General features: G+C 35.8%; 1 protein-coding gene across 2 annotated transcripts in view; it reads left to right on the top strand.

The window, feature by feature from the left end:
- Nucleotides 1-22,942, top strand: part of KLHL1 (kelch like family member 1) — a 460,807-nt gene that overhangs the window by 393,663 nt on the left and 44,202 nt on the right. For both annotated transcript variants that reach the window (XM_065902214.1, XM_065902213.1), the window contains one exon: nucleotides 12,912-13,074. In XM_065902214.1, the coding sequence (XP_065758286.1) occupies nucleotides 12,912-13,074 (163 nt within the window). The remainder of the gene's footprint in view (nucleotides 1-12,911; nucleotides 13,075-22,942) is intronic.

Raw genomic sequence — 22,942 nt, 5'->3', positions numbered from 1 at the left:
GGGAGGCCTGGCGTGCTGCGATTCATGGGGTCGCAAAGAGTCGGACAGAACTGAGAGACTGAACTTAACTGAACTGGATGTTTTAGTATTTGTACCTTAAAATTAAAAGTGATCAAGAATCAGTATAAGTTTCTCAGAGAAGGTATTTTCCTAAAGTTTTATATCTTAGCTTTCTTTCAGACTACTACACAATACTTACTATGGCATTAGTTATCCATAGATTCATACTGCATTTCAAACCATTGAAGAGAATTAATTTGTTAGTCTAGTCTTTAGTTTGCCTAGTTAATCAGGTCTTTCCTTCTTTCTTTATTCTTCCATGGTTTATGTACTCAGACTCCTAGCAAACATCCATTTATTGAGTGTTCATTACATCCATATCACAGTTGTAAATGCTCTGTGAGATTCAATAATTGATCAGAAAAAACAAATCTTACTTTCACAAAAATTGTATATTCTTTGATACAGATTCTAAATTACTTTAATACTATCTGGAAATAAATACAAACATTTTTAAAAGTTGGTAAATCATGGTTGCATTCTTGGCAACTTGGTTTGTTGTTCAATCACTCAGTCATATCTGACTCTTTGTGACTGCATAGACTACAGGACACCAGGCTTCCCTGTCCATCACCATCTCCTGGAGGTTGTTCAAACTCACATCCGCTGAGTCAGTGATACCATCCAATCATCTCATCTTCTGTAGTTCCCTTCTCCTTTTGCCTTCTATTTTTCCCAGCATCATGGTCTTTTCCAGTGAGTCAGTTTTTCTCATCAGATGCCCAATATATTGGAGCTTCAGCTTCAGCATCAGTCCTTCCAATGAGTTTTCAGGACTGATTTCCTTTTAGAATGGACTGGTTTGATCTCCTCGTAGTCCATGAGATGCTCAAGAGTCTTCTCTAGCACCACAGATTGAAGGCATGAGTTCTTTAGCACTCAGCTGTTTTTTGTTTTTGTTTTTTGTCCAACTCTCACATCCATACATGACTATTGGTAAAACCATACAGACCTTTGTCAGGACAGTAATGTCTCTGGTTTTTAACACACTGTCTAGGTTTGAGATAGTTTTTCTTCCAAGGAGAAAGCATCTTTTAATTTCATGGCTGCAGTCACCATCTACAATGATTTTAATGCCCCCCCAAAATAGTCTGTCACTGTTCCCATTCCCATCTATTTGCCATGAAGTGATGGGACTAGATTCCACGATCTTCATTTTTTGAATGTTGAGTTTTAAGCCAGAAATTTGATAAGTAAGAGGAAGAATTTTCTCTAGATATTTGTGTGGAGATTTAAATGATGAGTAAAATTTTGATATGCTACCCTAGAGGAAGGCCTTTTACAGTATAAAATGTGAGAGTCATGAAAGATAAAATACAACGTCACATATTTGTCCCATAGGTGTCAGTGTCACATAAATTAAATACTAACTATTACACCAATAATTACAGTGATATTATTATTAGAAAAATTATTTCTGCTCATTTCATACATCTTATTAAAGACTATAAGCAGTCTGGCATACATATCTGAAATGATGTACTACCATCCACTCTGTTTAAAAGCAAAGCACCATAGGTAAAGCTGATCAGCTATCCAGAGTTCTTCACTTATGGGATTTTTCTTCTTGATTTTACATTAATTTCTGAAGGTCAGAAATGCCATCTGACATTTTTTGGAAATGATTATTTTAAAATGATTACTTTATTCAATATTATAATTATAGAAATGAAATAATTTTTTTAGGAAATTTAAAAAATAAAACCAAAATGAAGAATATGCCACCTAACATCATTGGCATACCTTGGTATAGGCCAGCATGAGAAGATACTGATAAGCTTCTCTTTCTGATACTAAGAAAATATTCTAGTGCAAGCTTTAATATGCTTCTTTTGTTTTCATTGAATGTTTCTTTTCTGTTGCTTTTCATCCTTTTCCCTATTTCATATCAGAGGATTCGTATAGTCTTTAAAACTTCATTAACAAAGAAACAAATTCTGATTTGAATAATTTATGACTATATTATCAGTAGATTTAGTTTTTAAATTTTGGCTGGGCCCATAGGAAATCCTAAAGATAAATCTGCAATTCCAGGAGCCCCATGTGCAATCAGGGCTTCCCTGGTGGCTCAGATGGTAAAGAATCTGCCTAAATGCAGGAGACTCAAGTTTGAACCTTGGGTCAAGAAGAACCCCCAGAGGAGGAAATGGCAACTCACTGCAGTATTCTTGCCTGAAAAATTCCATGGACAATGGAGTCTGCCAGGCTGCATTCCACTGGGGTGCAGAAAGTTGGACCCAACTGGGCAACTAACACTTTCACGTGCAATCACTATCAGAGAGTGGTTATAAGAAATATGGTCTTGGTGCAAGCACCAGGGTGTATACAGACAGGAAGTAGTCAATTGTGAACAGAATATTTTTATAGTTGATACAACAACTAAAAAATAAATTAGAAAAGTATTCACTGCTTGTTATACTTAACCTGTTTTTTGTTTCTGTTTGGCTCAAATAACTCCCTTCACTTAGATTGTCTTGCGGGTTTCCCTGGGGGCTCAGCAATAAAGAATTTGTCCACAATGCAGGTGACGCAGGAGATGCTGTTTGGTCTCTGGGTCAGGAATATACCCTGGAGGAGGGCATGGCAACCCACTCCATTATTCTTGCCAGGAGAATCCAACGGATAGAGAAGCCTGGCAGGCTGTAGTCCATAGGGTTGCAAAGAGTCGGACATGACTGAAGCAAGTGAGCACACACGCACATTGTCTTGTGTCTGTGTTTGCCGATATTCTAGTCAACGTTTGCATCCTAATTCACTTGCCTTATCTCTTGTGACATCTTCTCTGATCATGCAATTGCAATCCATGGTCTCGGCATTACTTCTCTATTTTATCTTATTAGCAATTTTTGCTTTAAAAGTCAGTAATGCAGAAAAAGGATTAATCTCAAAAATATACAAGCAACTCCTGAAGCTCAATTCCAGAAAAATAAATGACCCAATCAAAAAATGGGCCAAAGAACTAAACAGACATTTCTCCAAAGAAGACATACAGATGGCTAACAAACACATGAAAAGATGCTCAACATCACTCATCATCAGAGAAATGCAAATCAAAACCACAATGAGGTACCATTACACGTCAATCAGGATGGCTGCTATCCAAAATTCTACAAGCAATAAATGCTGGAGAGGGTGTGGAGAAAAGGGAACCCTCTTACACTGTTGGTGGGAATGCAAACTAGTACAGCCACTATGGAAAACAGTGTGGAGATTTCTTAAAAAACTGGAAATAGAACTGCCATATGATCCAGCAATACCACTTCTGGGCATACACACTGAGGAATCCAGATCTGAAAGAGACACGTGCACCCCAATGTTCATTGCAGCACTGTTTATAATAGCCAGGACATGGAAGCAGCCTAGATGCCCATCAGCAGATGAATGGATAAGGAAGCTGTGGTACATATACACCATGGAATATTACTCAGCCGTTAAAAAGAATGCATTTGAATCAGTTCTAATGAGATGGACGAAACTGGAGCCCATTATACAGAGTGAAGTAAGCCAGAAAGATAAAGAACATTACAGCATACTAACACATATATATGGAATTTAGAAAGATGGTAACGATAACCCTATATGCAAAACAAAAAGAGACACAGAAGTACAGAACAGACTTTTGAACTCTGTGGGAGAAGGTGAGGGTGGGACGTTTCAAAAGAACAGCATGTATATTATTTATGGTGAAACAGATCACTAGCCCAGGTGAGATGCATGAGACGAGTGCTCAGGCCTGGTGCACTGAGAGGACCCAGAGGAGTCGGGTGGAGAGGGAGGTGTGGGAGGGGGGATCGGGATGGGGAATAAGTGTAACTCTATGGCTGATTCGTGTCAATGTATGACAAAACCCACTGAAATGTTGTGAAGTAATTGGCCTCCAACTAATAAAATAAAATTTAAAAAAACAAAACAAAACCAAACAACAAAAAAAAAAAGTCAGTAATGCCTAGCTACAGGAAAGCTGGAATTTAGAAAAGTAGCACTTCAAAAGCTATTACAATCTAAAATCTATTACTTTTACATGTAAAAGTAGCCCACTGAGTCACAAGGATGTTGGTGGTTGGGTGTCAGAAGAAGGCTGTGTTATCTTTAGGGATCTTGGGAAGGTCAGGGTGGAATGTCATGAGATTTTATCATGTTCTTCAAAATGTTACACAATTTGCAACTTAAGAATGGTTTAATTTTAGAATTTTCTATTTAATATTTTTATATCATGATTGACAACAGGTAACTAAAATGGAAAATGCAACAATTTTTAAACAACATTGTTTAAAATAACTGAGGATTACAAGAAATCATTCTTTGGCTTTTCATAAGATAAAAAATATATTCATTTATCAAAATACTTAGGACATTTTTTTGTGGAAGATTTTGTACCAGAACTTTAAATTGCCTCAATGAATCAAACATAGATGGAGCCCTCAGAAGTAGAGGCAATGTGTCACACTGGAGTATACTTAAATTTTTAACTTGCTCCTTCACAAGACTTCTTCATTTTCCCTAAAATGACAATACAGGTTGAAATTGATTAGAAAACCAAAGGTCTGATTGTATTGCTGTCATAATCTTCATCAGATTGAATACTTATGTAATGTTAAAAATGTTTCAGGTTTTTTTAAGTGCTTTGCATATATTAGTTCATTAAATAATGAACTTGAAACAGTCCTATGTGTTAGGTACTATAACTAGCTCAAGTATACAGATCAGTTAACTGAAGCACAAGAGAAAAATATTTCACATAACTGGAATATATACTTAAAAAATGTGTTGATGAAATAAATGGAGGGGTATAAGAAAAGAGGTTTATAAATACATCTTCAGTATTTGAAAGTATTTCCTGAGTCTTTCTTTTTTTCTCATATTGATTTCAACCTCATTGCTACAAGACTCTGTAATCTCTTACATACCACTGGCATGGACTCACACATTCTAATTTCTCCATACCACATCTAGTATGATGTACAATTTAAAAAAAAAGCACAGTTTTATCACATCTCTACATTAAACATTTAGGTAGCTTCACATTTTTCTTAGGATTAAGAAAAATACTTATTTGTACACAGAGCCCCATGATGTGCAGTACTTTTATTCTTCAACTTTAGTGTATACCATACTGCCTGTTTCTTAATTCTCCAGTTTTCTTGTCATATTGGCCTTGCAGCTCCTCAGACACACTGCTTCTTCCTGCTGTAAAGCCTTTACACCAATGTTCCTTCTTCCAAGAGTGTCTCACCTCTGATGAATCCTAATCTTCCCCTAGTCATGATTTGTTCACATTGGATGAGTCATTCCTTTCATCGTGTAGACAGGTACTAAGTTAGTGCTCATTTGGCGTACACCTCCCCTTTCCCCACCCCCTGTACACTCTGCAGATATGTCTTACAGAAGCTATACCATAATTATTGGAAAGCTGTTTGGGTGGTGGGCTTCCCTGATAGTTCAGTTGGTAAACAATCTGCCTGCAATGCAGGGGATCCCAGTTCAATTCCTGGGTCGGGAAGATCCCCTGGAGAAGGGAAAGGCTACCCCAGTGTTCTGGCCTGGAGAATTCCAAGTCCATGGATTTGCAAACAGTCAGACACAACTGAATGACTTTCACTGTCACTGTCATGGTTACTGTTTGGCTGGTGAATAAATCCAGAGAATGGACTTGTATAATAATGAAATTGTGATTAACTGACTGCTAAACTTCAATGACAACCCCAGTTTCATATATCTACATAAAATACACATGTACACACACACACAAGACATGAATGAAAGAACTTAAGAAACTTGCAAGTTTGGCATATTATTGGTGAGAGACATTCTGCCATAGTGCTAGAACCATAATCATTTTCTAATGTGGCTGTCACTCTCAATCCTGACTGCACATAATAATCACACATATGTTCAAAAAACTTTTTAAACATACCTGCGTTTAGACCTAAGCCTAGTACAGTGAAATCAGAATCTCTCTAATTCAGACACTGATTTTTTTTTTTTTTTTTGAAAATTTCTAAATGATTTCAGGGGGCAGCCAAGACTGACAATCACAATCTCAGTGAAGGAAAGAGTGAAATACATCAGTACAAATTGTGCTTTTTCTCTTTGCTTGTGGATCAAGAAAAACAATATTTTAACCCTAAGTGATTTTGTAAGAGTACATGTAAAATACCCCTTGTAACTTAGTCCAACTTGTTCTACCTGTGGTCAACATTTTAAAAATATATTTTCATTAACCAATGTGTATTTTACATTGTAATTATATAGAGGAAGGTATTTATAGAGAAGGTATTGTATATATTTGAAGAAGGAAATGGAAACCTGCCCCAGTATTCCTTCCTCGAAAGTCCTAAGGGCAGAGGAGCCTGGCATGGTTTTTCAGTCCATGGGGTCACAAGAAAGTCAGACACAACGTATTGACTGAACAACAGTAAAAATTGTATAATTATATACATTTATAACATTGGGAAAAATTTCACAAATGTTTTTCTCTCCCTCTCTCTTTTTCTCCCTTTATACCAATATATAAATAGAGGTATTTAATATTTTAAGAGATTATTACAGAGTAATATGAGTAAAATATATGCTTACTTATCTATTTCCCTATTCCTCATTACACAAGGCTTTTTTGTTTGTTTGTTTAATTCTTTGCACAGAGCAACTGTAAAATGTTCATTCTTATAAGCTATTGCTTAGCAATTCATTGCTCCTGAAGTAAAAGTATATAATTATAGTGGAATTAAGTCTCCCTAATGATTAGTTATAAATATTTACTAGATGCTACTATAACTTCCCTGATGATTATAAAAAATAATTTAGAAAATAAAATAAAAAATAAGTTGTGCTCAGAAAGTCATATGCATATTATGAAGTCACTGATGAGTTGGATATATTCTATGACTTCCATTAAGAAATATTTATTCAACTCAATGATTAAGTTAAAAGAAATTTAAATGCCCTATTATTCATTTTAAAATAAATTTGTCTACCTAGGCAAAAGGAAATCTCATATTTCACAGTTACATGATTTTTAAATTATGTAAATAATGGTAAATATATAAAAATTAAACAATACTAAAAATACTTAAAGGTTTTCATTGTTTTTCTTAATTAGAATATATATTCTTTTTAAACTGGAAAGACTGAGAGTTTAGAATAAAGTTAGCAGTATTTTGAATGGATAATAGCAACATGGACAGATGATTTCTTTCTCAGTAAAACAAATTAATATACCGGTTGCATTAATATAAAAATAGTAAAACAAATATTTTGAGGTAAATTATCTAAGCATTAAATTTTACTGTTAAGCTAAACTTTTTGCAGGAGTTACCTGTCAAAATGACTGCCTCCAAGATAGCTCTTTATATTTAAAGACCTTAATATCCATTGTATTTATCTGTGCTCTAAAGCCCGTATGGAAAGTGTCCAGCTTTAACTTGTGGTATTTTATCTGACAATTAGTAATGGATTGATGCCTTCATTGAACTATCTTGAAGAAAATTTATACGAAATTTTCTAATATTATACTGCAGAATTTTCAGAGGTAATAATACTATGTAAAAACTGTATATTGTCACCCTGCTTATTTAACTTATATACAAAGTACATCATGTGAAATGCTGGCCTTGCCAAAATTGCTGGGAGAAATATCAACAGTACACAGATGACACCACCCTTATGGCAGAAAGTGAGGAAAACTAAAGAGTGTCTTGATGAAAGTGAAAGAGGAGAATGAAAAAGTTGGCTTAATACTCAGCATTCAGAAAATGGAAATCATGGCATCTGGTCTCATCACTTCTTGGCAAATAGGTGGGGAAATAATGGAAATAGTGACAGACTTTATTATCTTGTGCTCCAAAATCACTGTAGATGGTGACTGCAATCATGAAATTAAAAGACGCTTTCTCGTTGGAAGAAAATCTATTACCAACTTAGACAGCACATTAAAAAGTAGAGATATTACTTCACCGACAAATGTCCATCTAGTCAAAGCTATGGTTTTTCCAGTAGTCACGTATGGATGTGAGAGTTGGACTATAAGGAAAACTGAGCACCGAAGAATGGATGGCTCTGAAACGTGGTGTTGGAGAAGACTCTTGAGAGTCCTTTGGACTGCAAGGAGATCAAACCAATCAATCCTAAAGGCGATCAGTCCTCAATATACACTGGAAGAACTGATGCTGAAGTTGAAACTTCAATACTTTGGCCATCTGATGCAAAGAACTGACTCACTGGAAAAGACCCTGATGCTGGGAAAGATTGTAGGCAGGAGGAGAAGGGGACGACAGAAGATGAGATGGTTGGATGGCATCACTGACTCAATGGACATAAGTCTGAGCAAGCTCCAAGAGGTGGTGATGGACAGGAAAGCCAGGCGTGCTGCAGTCCATGGGGTTGCAAAGAGTCGGAGACACGACTGAAGGACTGAACTGAACTGAGGCACTCTTAAAGGATAGGTATACTGAGATGAAGGAAATAAGGTTTTTTGTTTTGTTTTTTCAGTGTCACACAGCTGCTAGAAACAAACTGAAATTTGAGCTCAGGCAATTACCCTTTAGTGTCAATGTTGCCAACAAAAATATTCTGCTATTTCTATCAACATTTATGAAACCAATGAAATGGACCTATAAAAGTTGCTTATTCATGCAATGTAATAGCATATTCAATGGAAAATAATAAATGAATGCCTCACCTAATAACCTTAATGAATGTTATAAATATAATTTGAAATCGAGAATACACAATATTTTTTTCCTACACCTAACCCTGATATTCTCACTCGAATAAAGTTAGAATAAAGTTAGCAGTATTTTGAATGGATAATAGCAACAGGGACAGATGATTTCTTTCTCAGTAAAACAAATTAATATACCAGTTGCATTAATATAAAAATAGTAAAACACTTTTAAAATTTTTAAAATACAAAATATGATTGTCAAAAAGTTTCTCTCAAAGATGTTTTATTTATATCCTGATTATTCTGATTATCAGCTATATCAAACATTTTATATGCTAATAGGACCTTCACATATCCTCTTCTATAAAGTTCCTTCTCTGTCCATGGGGTTGTGAAAGAGTTGAACGTGACTGAGCAACTAAACAGTAATATAAAGTACAAAATTCCTGGCAGGCTACAGGGATTTCCCAGGCAAGAATACTTTCCAGGCAAGTACATACATATGAACTTGAAGGTTCATATGTAGGGGACTTACTGTAACCTCAAAATTAAAAATATCACAGATCAAGTATTTTTATAGAGTATATAACTGAATAAATAGTCACCAGCAAATTAAAACTTGTATAGTAAAATGCAAAAAAGCAAAATGGCTGCCTGAGGAAGCCTTACAAATAGCTGTGAAAATAAAGGAAGTGAAAAGCAAAGGAGAAAAGGAAAGATATGACCGTTTGAATGCAGAGTTCCAAAGAATAGCAAGGAGAGATAAGAAAGCCTTCCTCAGTGATAGAGGAAGAAATAGAGGAAAACAAAAGAATGGGAAAGACTAGAGATTTCTTCAAGGAAATTAGAGATACCCAGGGAAATTTTCATGCAAAGATGGACACAATAAAGGACAGAAATGGCAGGGACGTAACAGAAGCAGAAGATCTTAAGAAGAGGTGGCAAGAATACAGAAGAACTGTACAAAAAAAGATCTTCATGACCCAGATAATCATGATGGTGTGGTCACTCACCTAGAACCAGACATCCTGGAATGTGAGGTCAAATGGGCCTTAGGAAGCATCACTATGAATAAAGCTAGTGGAGGTGATGGAATTCTAGTTGAGCTATTTCAAATCCTGAAAGATGATGCTGTGAAAGTGCTGCACTCAATATGCTAGCAAATTTGTAAAACTCAACAGTGGCCACAGGACTGGAAAAGGTCAGTTTTCATTCCAATCCCAAAGAAAGGCAATCCCAAAGAATGCTCAAACTACCGCATAATTGCATTCATCTCACATGCTAGTAAGGTAATGTTCCAAATTCTCCAAGCCAGGCTTCAGCAATAAGTGAACTGTGAACTTCCAGATGTTCAAACTGGTTTTAGAAAAGTCAGAGGAGCCAGAGATCAAGTTGCCAACATCCGCTCGATCATTGAAAAAGCAAGAGAGTTCCAGAACAACATCTATTTCTGCTTTATTGACTATGAAAAACATTTGACTGTGAGGATTACAATAAACTGTGGAAAATTCTGAAAGATGTGGGAATACCAGACCACCTGACCTGCCTCTTGAGACACCTGTATGCCATTCAGGAAACAACAGTTAGAACTAGATATCGAACAACAGACTGATTCCAAATAGGAAAAGGAGTACATCAAGGCTTATTTAACTTATATGCAGAGTATTTTTCTGGACTCCAAAATCACTGCAGATAACATTCAAAACAAAGGAAAACAATCAAAGGAGACCAATAGAAATACTGTAGTCATGAAACATAACCAAAGACATTCAGCTCCTTCTGAAGGGCTATAAGTAATATTCTGAACCATATCTTGTGAGCTATGTTAGAGATACTGAAACCTCCAGCAGGTGGAAAGTTTAACTACATGATGACCAGACTGTAGTCATGACATAAGCTGCCACAATTCTGAGAACTGGCCTCAAGAAATGCAACAAAAAAAACCCTGGAACTGAAGATTAACTATATTTAAAACAATCAAGATGGTGCTGGTCAGACTACTGGTGACCAACTTCAAGATGACTGTCAAAACTGACTGTGGTGTTTCATCAAGTAACTCCCTCTTTCCACAATCAAAGCTCTTGTGGGGGTGGGCGGTGGTAGGCCACTTGGACAGGCACCTGCCCTTCTCACCCTGTACCTTGGTTGCTGACATTCAAATAAACCAAATTTCCACCAACCTGGCCTCTTTGATGGCTTTTGAGCAGCAAGCAAACAAACCCCTGTGTTCTGTAGCACTTATTCCGTTTTAATTAAGCATTTATTGACTATGTAAGTTCAATGAGGTCAGGGACCTTTTTTTATTCACCTATATGTTCTTGGCATTTTGGTGATAAGAAAAATTCCTAAGACATGTTAGACATTCAACAAACAGTAGTTGAATAAGTTAATGAATCCATGAGTAGATTAAAAGTTTGTCATTTTACTTTCACATCTGTGTTGAGACACAATTCCCCATGAGTCTTTCACATTTTTGCACAACTTTTAAATAAGGCAGTGAATTCCCCTCTCCCAAATTTTTATAACAGAAAGACTAGTAAGATAAAGATAGTTACTTTCTCCACAGCAAATGGCAGTCATACTTAAAAGCATGAAGAGAATATCTCCTTCTGGAGCAATGGGTATATAAGTTTATTGTCCATTATATATTAATTTGCTTCCAACTTCAAATGAACTTACAACTTATTGAATGTACATATTTCATCTAACTATTGTCAAAGCAAAAAAAAAAAAAGGTGTAATAGATAAACAGACAAGGAGGACTTTATTCAATGCTATTGCAATAAGGAAAAGAGGTCAGAATTGAGGCTGAATGCACCTCCACTAAAACAAAGGGGAGGGGGAGGTTTTTGAGAGCTGGAATGCATGGGTGGATCATAGGTAGTCTATGTTCACAAATTGGCCTTATTTAAATAAAGGTAAATTGAATCTCTTATCTTCCAAACAAAAGGTAGACTAACAACTTGAAGCAAGGTGTCAGATGAAATTAAGCTCTTACTCTTGCACAGAAAGTGGGAGATACAAACACTGACTTTCCTGCTGATTATATTCCTAGGTTCTTGAGAAAGAAAGTACGGGGCTGTAACACTAGCAATAGACTTTTTAAAAGACTAACTTCTCAAAGGGACAGAAAACTTGGAATTTGCAATTATAAGTTGTTTAAAATAAGTGCTTTAATGAATGTGAGTTCAGGATTCTAGAGGCAGGAGAATCCTGTCTCAAGTCTGGTCAACAGGAAGGAGATGTTAAAGTCCTCTTGGCATGACCAAGACTGGGAAATTAGGGCTTGGAGAACTGATAAAAAATAATGCTGATACTCTGACTATTGCCATTGTTATGGTAATAACTATCTTTCTTCTATGACCCAGGAGCCTTGTGTCTTCTCTCAATATACATACTTTTGTGGCAGTCTAACTTGCGAACTAGCAAATAGGGTAAGAATCACAGATACTTCAGAGTTCTTAACAATCAGACACTGTGCTTTGAACCTTGTGGAAAATTCACCAGAATTCCCCTAATAAGACCACTTCAGTAAATATAAACATAATATTTAAATACTTAATGATTGTTTAACATTTAAGATAATTCATCTAATATAGAAGTGAATTGACAGAAAAAAAAAAGTGTGTAAAAGTTGTATATGTCTTCTATTGCTGACTCATAAATAATTTAATTGCTTGTGTTTAATAATTTCAGCTTATAAGAAAACAGGTATTGTATTCTCTAAGCTTTAGATACATTTATTATGTCTTTACAGGGGAGCCAAAACTTAGAGGACCCTAACCTGTAATTCAAACTAATTATATTACACTGCTTAATGCAGTTTTGCTGAATGTGAAAAAAAAAGTACTTTAAATTGCAGTGTAGAAACAGTCTTCAAAAGTAGAGGCATAAAATGCATCATCTCTGGCTTTTAGATTTTGAATCTTCATATGATCATAAATAAGAAAATATATTTTCCTTCATAAAGCATTTAGGTCATAATATTTATATGGATTCCTTTATGTTTTCTTGTGAATGAGATGGTTCAATTAACAGTGACTAGTTTCAACCTTGGTGAAATCATTTGTTAGTAGATAGAGCCTATTCTGAATGACATAACAGCTGAATAACAGCTTTTACTGTTAATTTGATTTGAGAACCTCACTGTGCCATGATTCATTCACTTTTTATCTCTCCTTTACTGTAGGTGTGACGGTACTGGAAGGCCCTATCTATGCTGTGGGAGGCCATGATGGTTGGAGTTATTTGAACACAGTGGAGAGGTGGGATCCTCAGAGTCAGCAGTGGACATTTGTAGCTAGCATGTCAATTGCCCGAAGCACAGTTGGTGTGGCAGCATTGAATGGCAAGTGAGTAGAATTTCTTTTTCTTTTTTTAATCTGAAAAAAGATTTTGAGTGAATGTTCTTTTAAAATAACATTTAGCAAACTGCTTTGAAAAAATTCTTTTTAGAAGAGTCTTTAGGGTTTTCTATGTAGAGGATCATGTCATCTGCAAACAGCGAGAGTTTCACTTCTTCTTTTCCTATCTGGATTCCTTTTACGTCTTTTTCTGCTCTGATTGCTGTGGCCAAAACTTCCAACACTATGTTGAATAGTAGTGGTGAGAGTGGGCATCCTTGTCTTGTTCCTGATTTCAGAGGAAATGCTTTCAATTTTTCACCATTGAGGGTGATGCTTGCTATGGGTTTGTCATATATAGCTTTTATTATGTTGAGGTATGTTCCTTCTATTCCTGCTTTCTGGAGAGTTTTAATCATAAATGAGTGTTGAATTTTGTCAAAGGCTTTCTCTGCATCTATTGAGATAATCATATGGTTTTTATCTTCCAATTTGTTAATGTGGTGTATTACATTGATCGATTTGTGGATATTAAAGAATCCTTGCATTCCTGGGATAAAGCCCACTTGGTCATGGTGTATGATTTTTTTAATATGTTGTTGGATTCTGTTTGCTAGAATTTTGTTAAGGATTTTTGCATCTATGTTCATCAGTGATATTGGCCTGTAGTTTTCTTTTTATCAATGAATATAGTAAAGTTGCAGGATATAAAATTAACACACAGAAATCCCTTGCATTCCTATATACTAACAATGAAAAAACAGAAAGAGAAATTAAGGAAACAATACCATTCACCATTGCAACAAAAAGAATAAAATACTTAGGAGTATATCTACCTAAAGAAACAAAAGACCTATACATAGAAAACTATAAAACACTGATGAAAGAAATCAAAGAGGACACAAACAGATGGAGAAATATACCGTGTTCATGGATTGGAAGAATCAATATTGTCAAAATGGCTATTCTACCCAAAGCAATCTATAGATTCAATGCAATCCCTATCAAGCTACCAACGGTATTTTTCACAGAACTAGAACAAATAATTTCACAATTTGTATGGAAATACAAAAAACCTCGAATAGTCAAAGTAATCTTGAGAAAGAAGAATGGAACTGGAGGAATCAACCTGCCTGACTTCAGACTCTACTACAAAGCCACAGTCATCAAGACAGTATGGTACTGGCACAAAGACAGAAATATAGATCAATGGAACAGAATAGAAAGCCCAGAGATAAATCCACGAACCTATGGACACCTTACCTTTGACAAAGGAGGCAAGGATATACAATGGAAAAAAGACAATCTCTTTAACAAGTGGTGCTGGGAAAACTGGTCAACCACTTGTAAAAGAATGAAACTAGAACACTTTCTAACACCATACACAAAAATAAATTCAAAATGGATTAAAGATCTAAATGTAAGACCAGAAACTATAAAACTCCTAGAGGAGAACATAGGCAAAACACTCTCTGACATAAATCACAGCAAGATCTTCTATGACCCACCTCCCAGAATATTGGAAATAAAAGCAAAAATAAACAAATGGGACCTAATGAAACTTAAAAGCTTTTGCACAACAAAGGAAACTATAAGTAAGGTGAAAAGACAGCCCTCAGATTGGGAGAAAATAATAGCAAATGAGGAAACAGACAAAGGATTAATCTCAAAAATATACAAGCAACTCCTGAAGCTCAATTCCAGAAAAATAAATGACCCAATCAAAAAATGGGCCAAAGAACTAAACAGACATTTCTCCAAAGAAGACATACAGATGGCTAACAAACACATGAAAAGATGCTCCACATCACTCATTATCAGAGAAATGCAAATCAAAACCACAATGAGGTACCATTATACGCCAGTCAGGATGGCTGCTATCCAAAAGTCTACAAGCAATAAATGCTGGAGAGGGTGTGGAGAAAAGGGAACCCTCTTACACTGTTGGTGGGAATGCAAATTAGTACAGCCATTATGGAAAACAGTGTGGAGATTTCTTAAAAAACTGGAAATAGAACTGCCATATGACCCAGCAATACCACTTCTGGGCATACACACTGAGGAATCCAGATCTGAAAGAGACACGTGCACCCCAATGTTCATTGCAGCACTGTTTATAATAGCCAGGACATGGAAGCAACCTAGATGCCCATCAGCAGATGAATGGATAAGGAAGCTGTGGTACATATACACCATGGAATATTACTCAGCCGTTAAAAAGAATTCATTAGAATCAGTTCTAATGAGATGGATGAAACTGGAGCCCATTATACAGAGTGAGGTGAGCCAGAAAGATAAAGAACATTACAGTATACTAACACATATATACGGAATTTAGAAAGATGGTAACGATGGCCCTATATGCAGGGCAGAAGAAGAGACGCAGAAGTACAGAACAGACTTTTGAACTCTGTGGGAGAAGGGGAGGGTGGGATGTTTCGAAAGAACAGCATGTATATTATCTGTGGTGAAACAGACCACCAGCCCAGGTGGGAGGCATGAGTCAAGTGCTCGGGCCTGTTGGGCTGGGAAGATCCAGAGGAATCGGGTGGAAAGGGAGGTGGGATGGGAGACCGGGATGGGGAATTCGTGTAACCCTATGGCTGATTCATATAAATGTATGATAAAACCCACTGAAAAATAAAAATTTAAAAAAAAAATTCTTTTTAAAAAATTTTGGTTTTGATTTTTTTTTTTTAAGTTTAGTCTTCATGGATTATTGACAGTTCAAGACTGTGTATTATCATTTCTTATAAAATAAAAACCAAACAAAAATAACAAGGATGACCAAAAGCCATGCCAAACCCCCAAAATATACAGAATAGGGAATTCTACTCAATACTCTGCAATAATCTAAATGGGAAAATAATTTGAAACAGGAGATACATGTATGTGCATAACTGAATCACTTTCTTGCATACTTGAAACTAATATTGCTAACTATTATTGTTATGTAGTTGCTAAGTTGTGTCTGACTCTTTTGAGAACCCATGGAATGTAACCCACCGAATTCCTCTGTCATTGAGATCTCCCAGGCAAGAATAATGGAGTGGATTGCCATTTTCTTCTCTGTGGGATCTTCCTGACCCAGGGATTGAACTCCAACATAAAATAAAAATTAAGAAGAATAGCCAAAAAAAAAAAAAAAAGAAAAAAAATGAAACGAAAAAAAACAAAAATTCTCAAATTTCTTAATCTTAATTACTTGTTTAAAAGTATCAAATATATTTCATAAGAATTATGTGAGATGCATATTTTAACATTTCTGGTGAAATAGTCTGAGGAGCCTTTTGAAACATTACCAAAATTTGGTACTTAATGCTTTTTGCCTGATTATATCAATCTCTCTACTTTTCTTCTTTTCCATTCCTATCACACTAAGTCAGGGATTTTCAAACTCAACATTGATGATATTTTGAGTCAGATAATTCTTTGTTGACTGTGAGGCTCTGCCCTGTGCATATGCAATGTTTAGTAGCAGACTGGCTTCTATCCACTAGACACCGGCTGTACCCACCTGCCCAATGTGATAACCAAAAGAAGTCCCCAAATACTGTCTAATATATCCTCTGGGGTGGCAAATACACTCCCTCTCACTGCCATGAGAAACTCTGCCCTAAACAAAGATAATAACACCTCTGGCATGGACTGCTGTAGAAGTTTCGTCTCCTTCCTTCTCTTCCCCGTAAAGTCCACTTGCTAATGCAGCCAGAGCTGCTTTGCAAATACAGGTAATGTATCAGTTCTCTTCAAGAATCAGCTGTCTTCAAGAACGTCTTAAAATTAGAATAAAATCCCTACCTCTAAAGTCATCCACTGGATCTTGTTTCTGCCTACTCTACATTTTTTTCTCAATTCATCAGTCAAATTGTCCTTTCATCTTCGCTTCAAATGCAGCAACTCTAACTCCACTCAATCCCTTTGAGTGTACTTTTTTTTTTTTTTTTTTGCCTAAATGCTATTCCTTACAATCTTCACATGCTTGAGCTTTTATCATTGCTCAAATTTCATCTTAAAATCTGTCCACATAGACAGTTATTTATTCTTCCTCTTATTTAAAATAGACCATCCTGCACACTATCCCAAACTGTTTACAGTTGATAAAATTACATATGCTATTGTTTTCTATTTTTACTAAATATACAGGGTCAATAAATGTTGGTATCTGTCTGCAACATTCATTATTTTATCCTTGGACATATTACACATTCAATCTATTGACTGAATAAGTGTTGAAAGAACTGCACATCCAATTAAGTAATAACTTTTAAGAATTTAATTACCTTTGACAATTTTTTCCTAAATATATGTGAGTATATATAAAGTTATTATTATATCCCACTGTTAAAATATAAATAAACTGCTTCCCTCAGCTAAATTGTACATACATACATTCTTTGGCTTTAAAAACTCTAGGAAATTCACATTTTAATGGCTATAAAGTAATTTCTTTTATGCCAAAAAATTCCCACAAAAACACACAAAACATTATAAATGTAAGCGAACACTATAAATTTAAGTAACTAGTGCTGGCCTGAAATAAGCAGACTCAAATATGACTGCAGCAAAGGCAGGTTTATTCAGAATTAGCACAGATTTGCATTTGGACCTACAATAATGGTGAGCATATGCATATCCCAAAGGGTAAGAGGAAGAGAAAGCTTTTATAGAGAAAAAGGAAGTTGAGAAGGTTAGAGTAAACAAAGAGTGTTTTTTCCCTGGCTTAGTCATTTTCATGAAAAAGAAGAGTCTTTCTTTCTGTTGTGTATGTGTGTGTGGGGGTGTATTGAGTCATTTCTAACTCTTTGTGACCCCATGGACTGTAGCTTGCCAGGCTCCTCTGTTCATGGGATTCTGCAGGCAAGAATAATGGATCTGGTTGCCAATTTCCTACTTCAGGACATCTTCCTAACCCAGGGATGGAACCCGTATCTCTTGCACCTCCTACATTGGCAGGTGGATTCTTTACCACTGCACCACCTGGGAAGCCTGTCTTCCTGTTGGGCTCTGCTATTATCATAGGGCGTAAGAGCTCCCTATTTCCATCTCTCAGTTGTCTTTAATTGAGTTTTCTGTTTATAAATTATTTACACTGGTCTCTGACTTTTAATATCCAAAATATCTAAATATATCTAAAACATATATCTACAGTAATGTGTGTCTAAAATAATCCCCAAATTTAGATATTATACATGAAAAGATACATTGAATACTATTAGATATAAACTTTTGGGCACCTTCATAACTATACCCTTAGGAAGAATTTCTACAAAGTGAATTGCAAGACAATTGGTACTGACATATTTTCTAGCTTCAAAGGACTATTTTAATTTAAACTGTGTCTTTGGTGCATGCGTGCATGCTGTCACTTCAGTCATGTCCAAATCTTTGTGACCCCAAGGGCTGTAGCCCACCAGACTCCTCTATCCATGTGATTCTCCAGGCAAAAGTACCAGAGTGGGCTACCATTCCCTTCTCCAGGCTATCTTCCCTACCCAGGGATCGAACTGGTAACGCTTATGTCTCTTGCATTGGCAGGCCAAGTCTTTAGCACTAGCACCACCTCGGGAGCCCCATCTTTCACAGAATTTGCCAAAATGCTTTTTCAATAGCATCATGCAAAAAAAATGTTTTGCATCCTGACCAATAACAAATTATTATGATTTGCTTTGTAAAATGATTGTTTTAAATGCAAAATGTTTTTATTAGTGTGAGGCAAAGTTTCAATAAATTGCTCATTCTATTTCATCAGATATATATTCACAGAATATATAGCAATATTTTCTACTTTCATCAATATTAACATGTTATGTCCATTTATGATTTTAATTGCATATATTTTGGACTCTCAAATTTCATATTTTATGTATTTATCAATCTGTGATTTCCCCAGGCTTAGGATTCAGTTTTCATTTAGGTTTATTGTACACTTAAAATTAGGACTTCTTGGTAAAGAATCTGCTTGCAATGGTAAAGATCCATTGGTAAAAATGGCAAAAAACATGCCTGCAATGCAGGAGACTCATGTTTGATCCCTGGAGTGGGAAGATTCCCTGGAGAAAGGAATGGCTGCCCACTCCAATATTCTTGCCTGGAGAATTCCATGGAGAGAGGAGCCTGATGGGCTAGAGTCCATGAGGTCATGGAGCCGGACATGACTGTTCAACTAACATCTTAAAATTATATTCTTACTGCCATATATACTTCCTGAGAATCCATTTAGGAATTTGCCTAGAAATAAATATTTCCAGGGTAATTAGAGAAAATGTTCGGTTCAGTTCAGTTCAGTTGCTCAGTCGTGTCTGACTCTTTGCCACCCCATGAGTCACAGCACGTAGGCCTCCCTGTCCATCACCAACACCTGGAGTTTACTCAGACTCACATCCATCAAGTCGGTGATGCCATCCAGCCATCTCATCCTCTGTCGTCCCCTTCTCCTCCTGCCCCCAATCCATCCCAGCATCAGGGTCTTTTCCGAAGAGTCAACTCTTCGCATGAGGTGGCCAAAGTATTGGAGTTTCAGCTTCAGCACCTGTCCTTCCAATGAACACCCAGGACTGATCTCATTTAAGATGAACTGGTTGGATCTCCTTGCAGTCCAAGGAGGGACTCTCGAGAGTCTTCTCCAACACCACAGTTCAAAAGCATCAATTTTTCGGTGCTCAGCTTTCTCCACAGCCCAACTCTCACATTCATACATGACCAATGGAAAAACCATAGCCTTGACTAGATGGACCTTTGTTGGCAAAGTAATGTCTCTGCTTTTTAATATGCTATCTAGGTTGGTCATAACTTTCCTTTCAAGGAGCAAGCATCTTTTAATTTCTTGGCTGCAATCACCATCTGCAGTGATTTTGGAGTCCAGAAAAATAAAGTCTGACACTGTTTCCACAGTTTCCCCATCTATTTCCCATGAAGTGATGGGACCAGATGCCATGATCTTAGTCTTCTGAATGTTGAGCTTTAAGTCAACTTTTTCACTCTCCTCTTTCACTTTCATCAAGAGGCTTTTTAGTTCCTCTTCACTTTCTGCCATAAGGGTGATGTCACCTGCATATCTGAGGTTATTGATATTTCACCCAGCAATCTTGATTTCAGCTTGTGCTTCTTTCAGCCCAGCATTTCTCATGATGTACTCTGCATATAAGTTAAATAAGCAGGCAGACAACATACAACCTTGACATACACCTTTTCCTACTTGGAACCAGTCTGTTGTTCCATGTCCAGTTCTAACTGTTGCTTCCTGACCTAGAGAAAATGTTAGATCTATACATTTGAAATCTTTTCATCTGATAATGCAACCTTACTTTTATATCTTAAAATTAGTCTCTATTTATTTTGTGCCTGTGTTTGTGCTCTGTCACTCAGCTTTGTCCTACTCTTTGTGACCCCATGGACTGTAGCCTGCCAGACTCTTCTGTTCATGGAATTTTCCAGACAAGAATACTGGAGTGGGCTGCCATTTTCTACTTCAGGGGATCTTCCCAACCCAGGGATCGAATCCACCTCTCTTGCATCTCCTGCAGTGACAGGTGGATTCTTTACCAGTGTTCCACCTGGGAAGCCGCCAGTGTAGTTTAGCGGTTTTATTTTGAGTATAGGTTTACTATTATTCTTTCTGAGCTTTATTCACATTTGTTTGTATTTTTGAACATTACAGATATTATATTTTGGTTTACATATGTTCATGTATTAATCATGCATTTAGTAGTGCAATAGAGAAGAAAGTTTAAGTATTTATGTTTATAATAACCATCTTATTAAAATGCACATGTCAGTTATATTATTTTTCAATTTATATATATTTTCAAAATATATATATATTTCAATTTATAATGATAGATCTTCTAGGAAGATAAACATGGTAAACTAAATGCAAATGAAATATTTTTCTTATTTCTTAATATTTATGCTTGTCTTCTTTTTAATAAACTCCTTTTATTTTTAGAACAACAACATAAATATTAATATCAGGTGACCTCACGTGTCTTTTAATTGGAAGAACTTTAATACTTTGGTGTCTATGTGACATTAATTGTTATTTGGGATACTTATACCAAGCGATTTTAAGGGCCAGATCTTATTATTGTCTATAATTTCATTAATGAAAATTTTACTTTAAAAAATCATATTTGGTATAACATTTTATTAAATTTTCTCAAAATGTATAAAATTGTGCTTTCTTATTTTTTCTATTATATGGTACTTTAAATAAATATCATGACTATAATCATTATTATATGTGCAGAATATAACCAACTCATTCTTTTTTAATTATTCATTTAATATTTTGCTGCATTCTATAGTCTATTTTTTATCTGTTTGGTCTAGATGGACAAATGGTTTTGTTTTTTTGTTGTTTTCCTTTTTTTTTTTACATGGACTAATGGTTTTGAAAATCATTTTCCTAACATTTTCCATGATGATATGAAGCTTTTCTTATAAATTGAGAGGCTTTCTATAATATATCTGTTATGTTTCTACAAACATGAGAAGTATAAATATTTGAGCATGAGAAATGATAGAAAAATTATATATATATATATATATATAAAATCACATATATTCAATTTAAAAGTTATATTTTACTGAGATTCTAATATTTAAAAGAAAGTAGTTTTACATTACTTCCAATCCTATGACTAATAAAATAATTGATTTTGTGTTGTTATATCTACTTTTGTACTGTTATTATCCTCCTAGTTTCTAATATTTAGGTGTTAACATTATTATTAATTTTGTCTTAGGTTTTCTCAGTGACATTCTTCTGTTTTTGTTTCTCTTTTCAATCAAATATGTGCATAGGATTAAGCTCTACTTGTTTTCCCTCTTGTTTTCTTATTCATTAATTTGAACTTGGCTTGTTGTTTGTTCAGTTCCTGTCTCACTCATTGAGACCCCATGGACTCACACACCAGGCTTCTCTGTCCTTCATTGGCTCCTGGAGTTTGCTCAAATTCATGTCCATTGAGTCAACGATACCATCCAAACATCTCATCCTCAGTCATCCCCTTTTCCTACTGCCCTCAATCTTTCCTAGAAACAGTCTTTTCTAATGAGTCAGCTTTTTGCATCAGGTGGCCAAAGTATTGGAGTTTCAGCTTCAGCATTAGTCCTTCCAATGAATATTCAAGATTGATTTCCTTTTAGATTGACTGGTCTGATCTCTTTGCTGTCCAAGGGACTCTCAAGAGTCTTCTCGAGCACCACGATTTTTTCTCTATGGTCTCAGCTTTCTTTATGTTCCAACTTTCACATCCGTACATGACTGCTGGGAAAATCATAACTTTGACTCTACAGACCTCTGTCAGCAAAATAATGACTCTGCTTTGATAAGCTATGTTTGTCATAACTTTTCTTACAAGAAGCAAGCATCTTTTAATTTCATGGCTGCGGCCACTATCCACAGTAATTTTCTTGGAGCCCAAGAAAATAAAATATGTCACTATTTCCACTTTTCCCCCAACTATTTGTCATAAAGTACAGGGACTAGATGCCATAATCTTAGTTTTTTGAATATTGAATTTTAATCCAGCTCTTAAATTCTCCTCTAACACACTCTTCAAGAGGCTCTTTAGTTCCTTTTTGCTTTCTGCCATTAGAATGGTATCATCTGCATAACTGAGGCTATTGACGTTTATCCCAGCAATCTTGATTCCTGGTTGTGATTCATCCAGCCCAGCATTTCACAGGATATACTCTGCATAGAAGGTAAATAAGCAGGGTGACAATATACAGCTCTTATGCACTCCTGTCTCAATTTCCAACCAATCTGCTGTTCCCTGTCCAGTTCTAACTGTTGCTTCTTGTCCTGCATACAAGTTTCTCAGGAAGAAGGTAAGTTGTCCTGGTATTCCCATCTCTTTAAGAATTTTCC

Source organism: Muntiacus reevesi, chromosome 11 (genome assembly GCF_963930625.1).
Source record: "Muntiacus reevesi chromosome 11, mMunRee1.1, whole genome shotgun sequence".
NCBI classification, from domain to species: Eukaryota; Metazoa; Chordata; class Mammalia; order Artiodactyla; family Cervidae; genus Muntiacus; species Muntiacus reevesi.
Note: the sequence above shows the minus strand (reverse complement) of the source record. Positions and strands in the feature narration are given on the sequence as shown.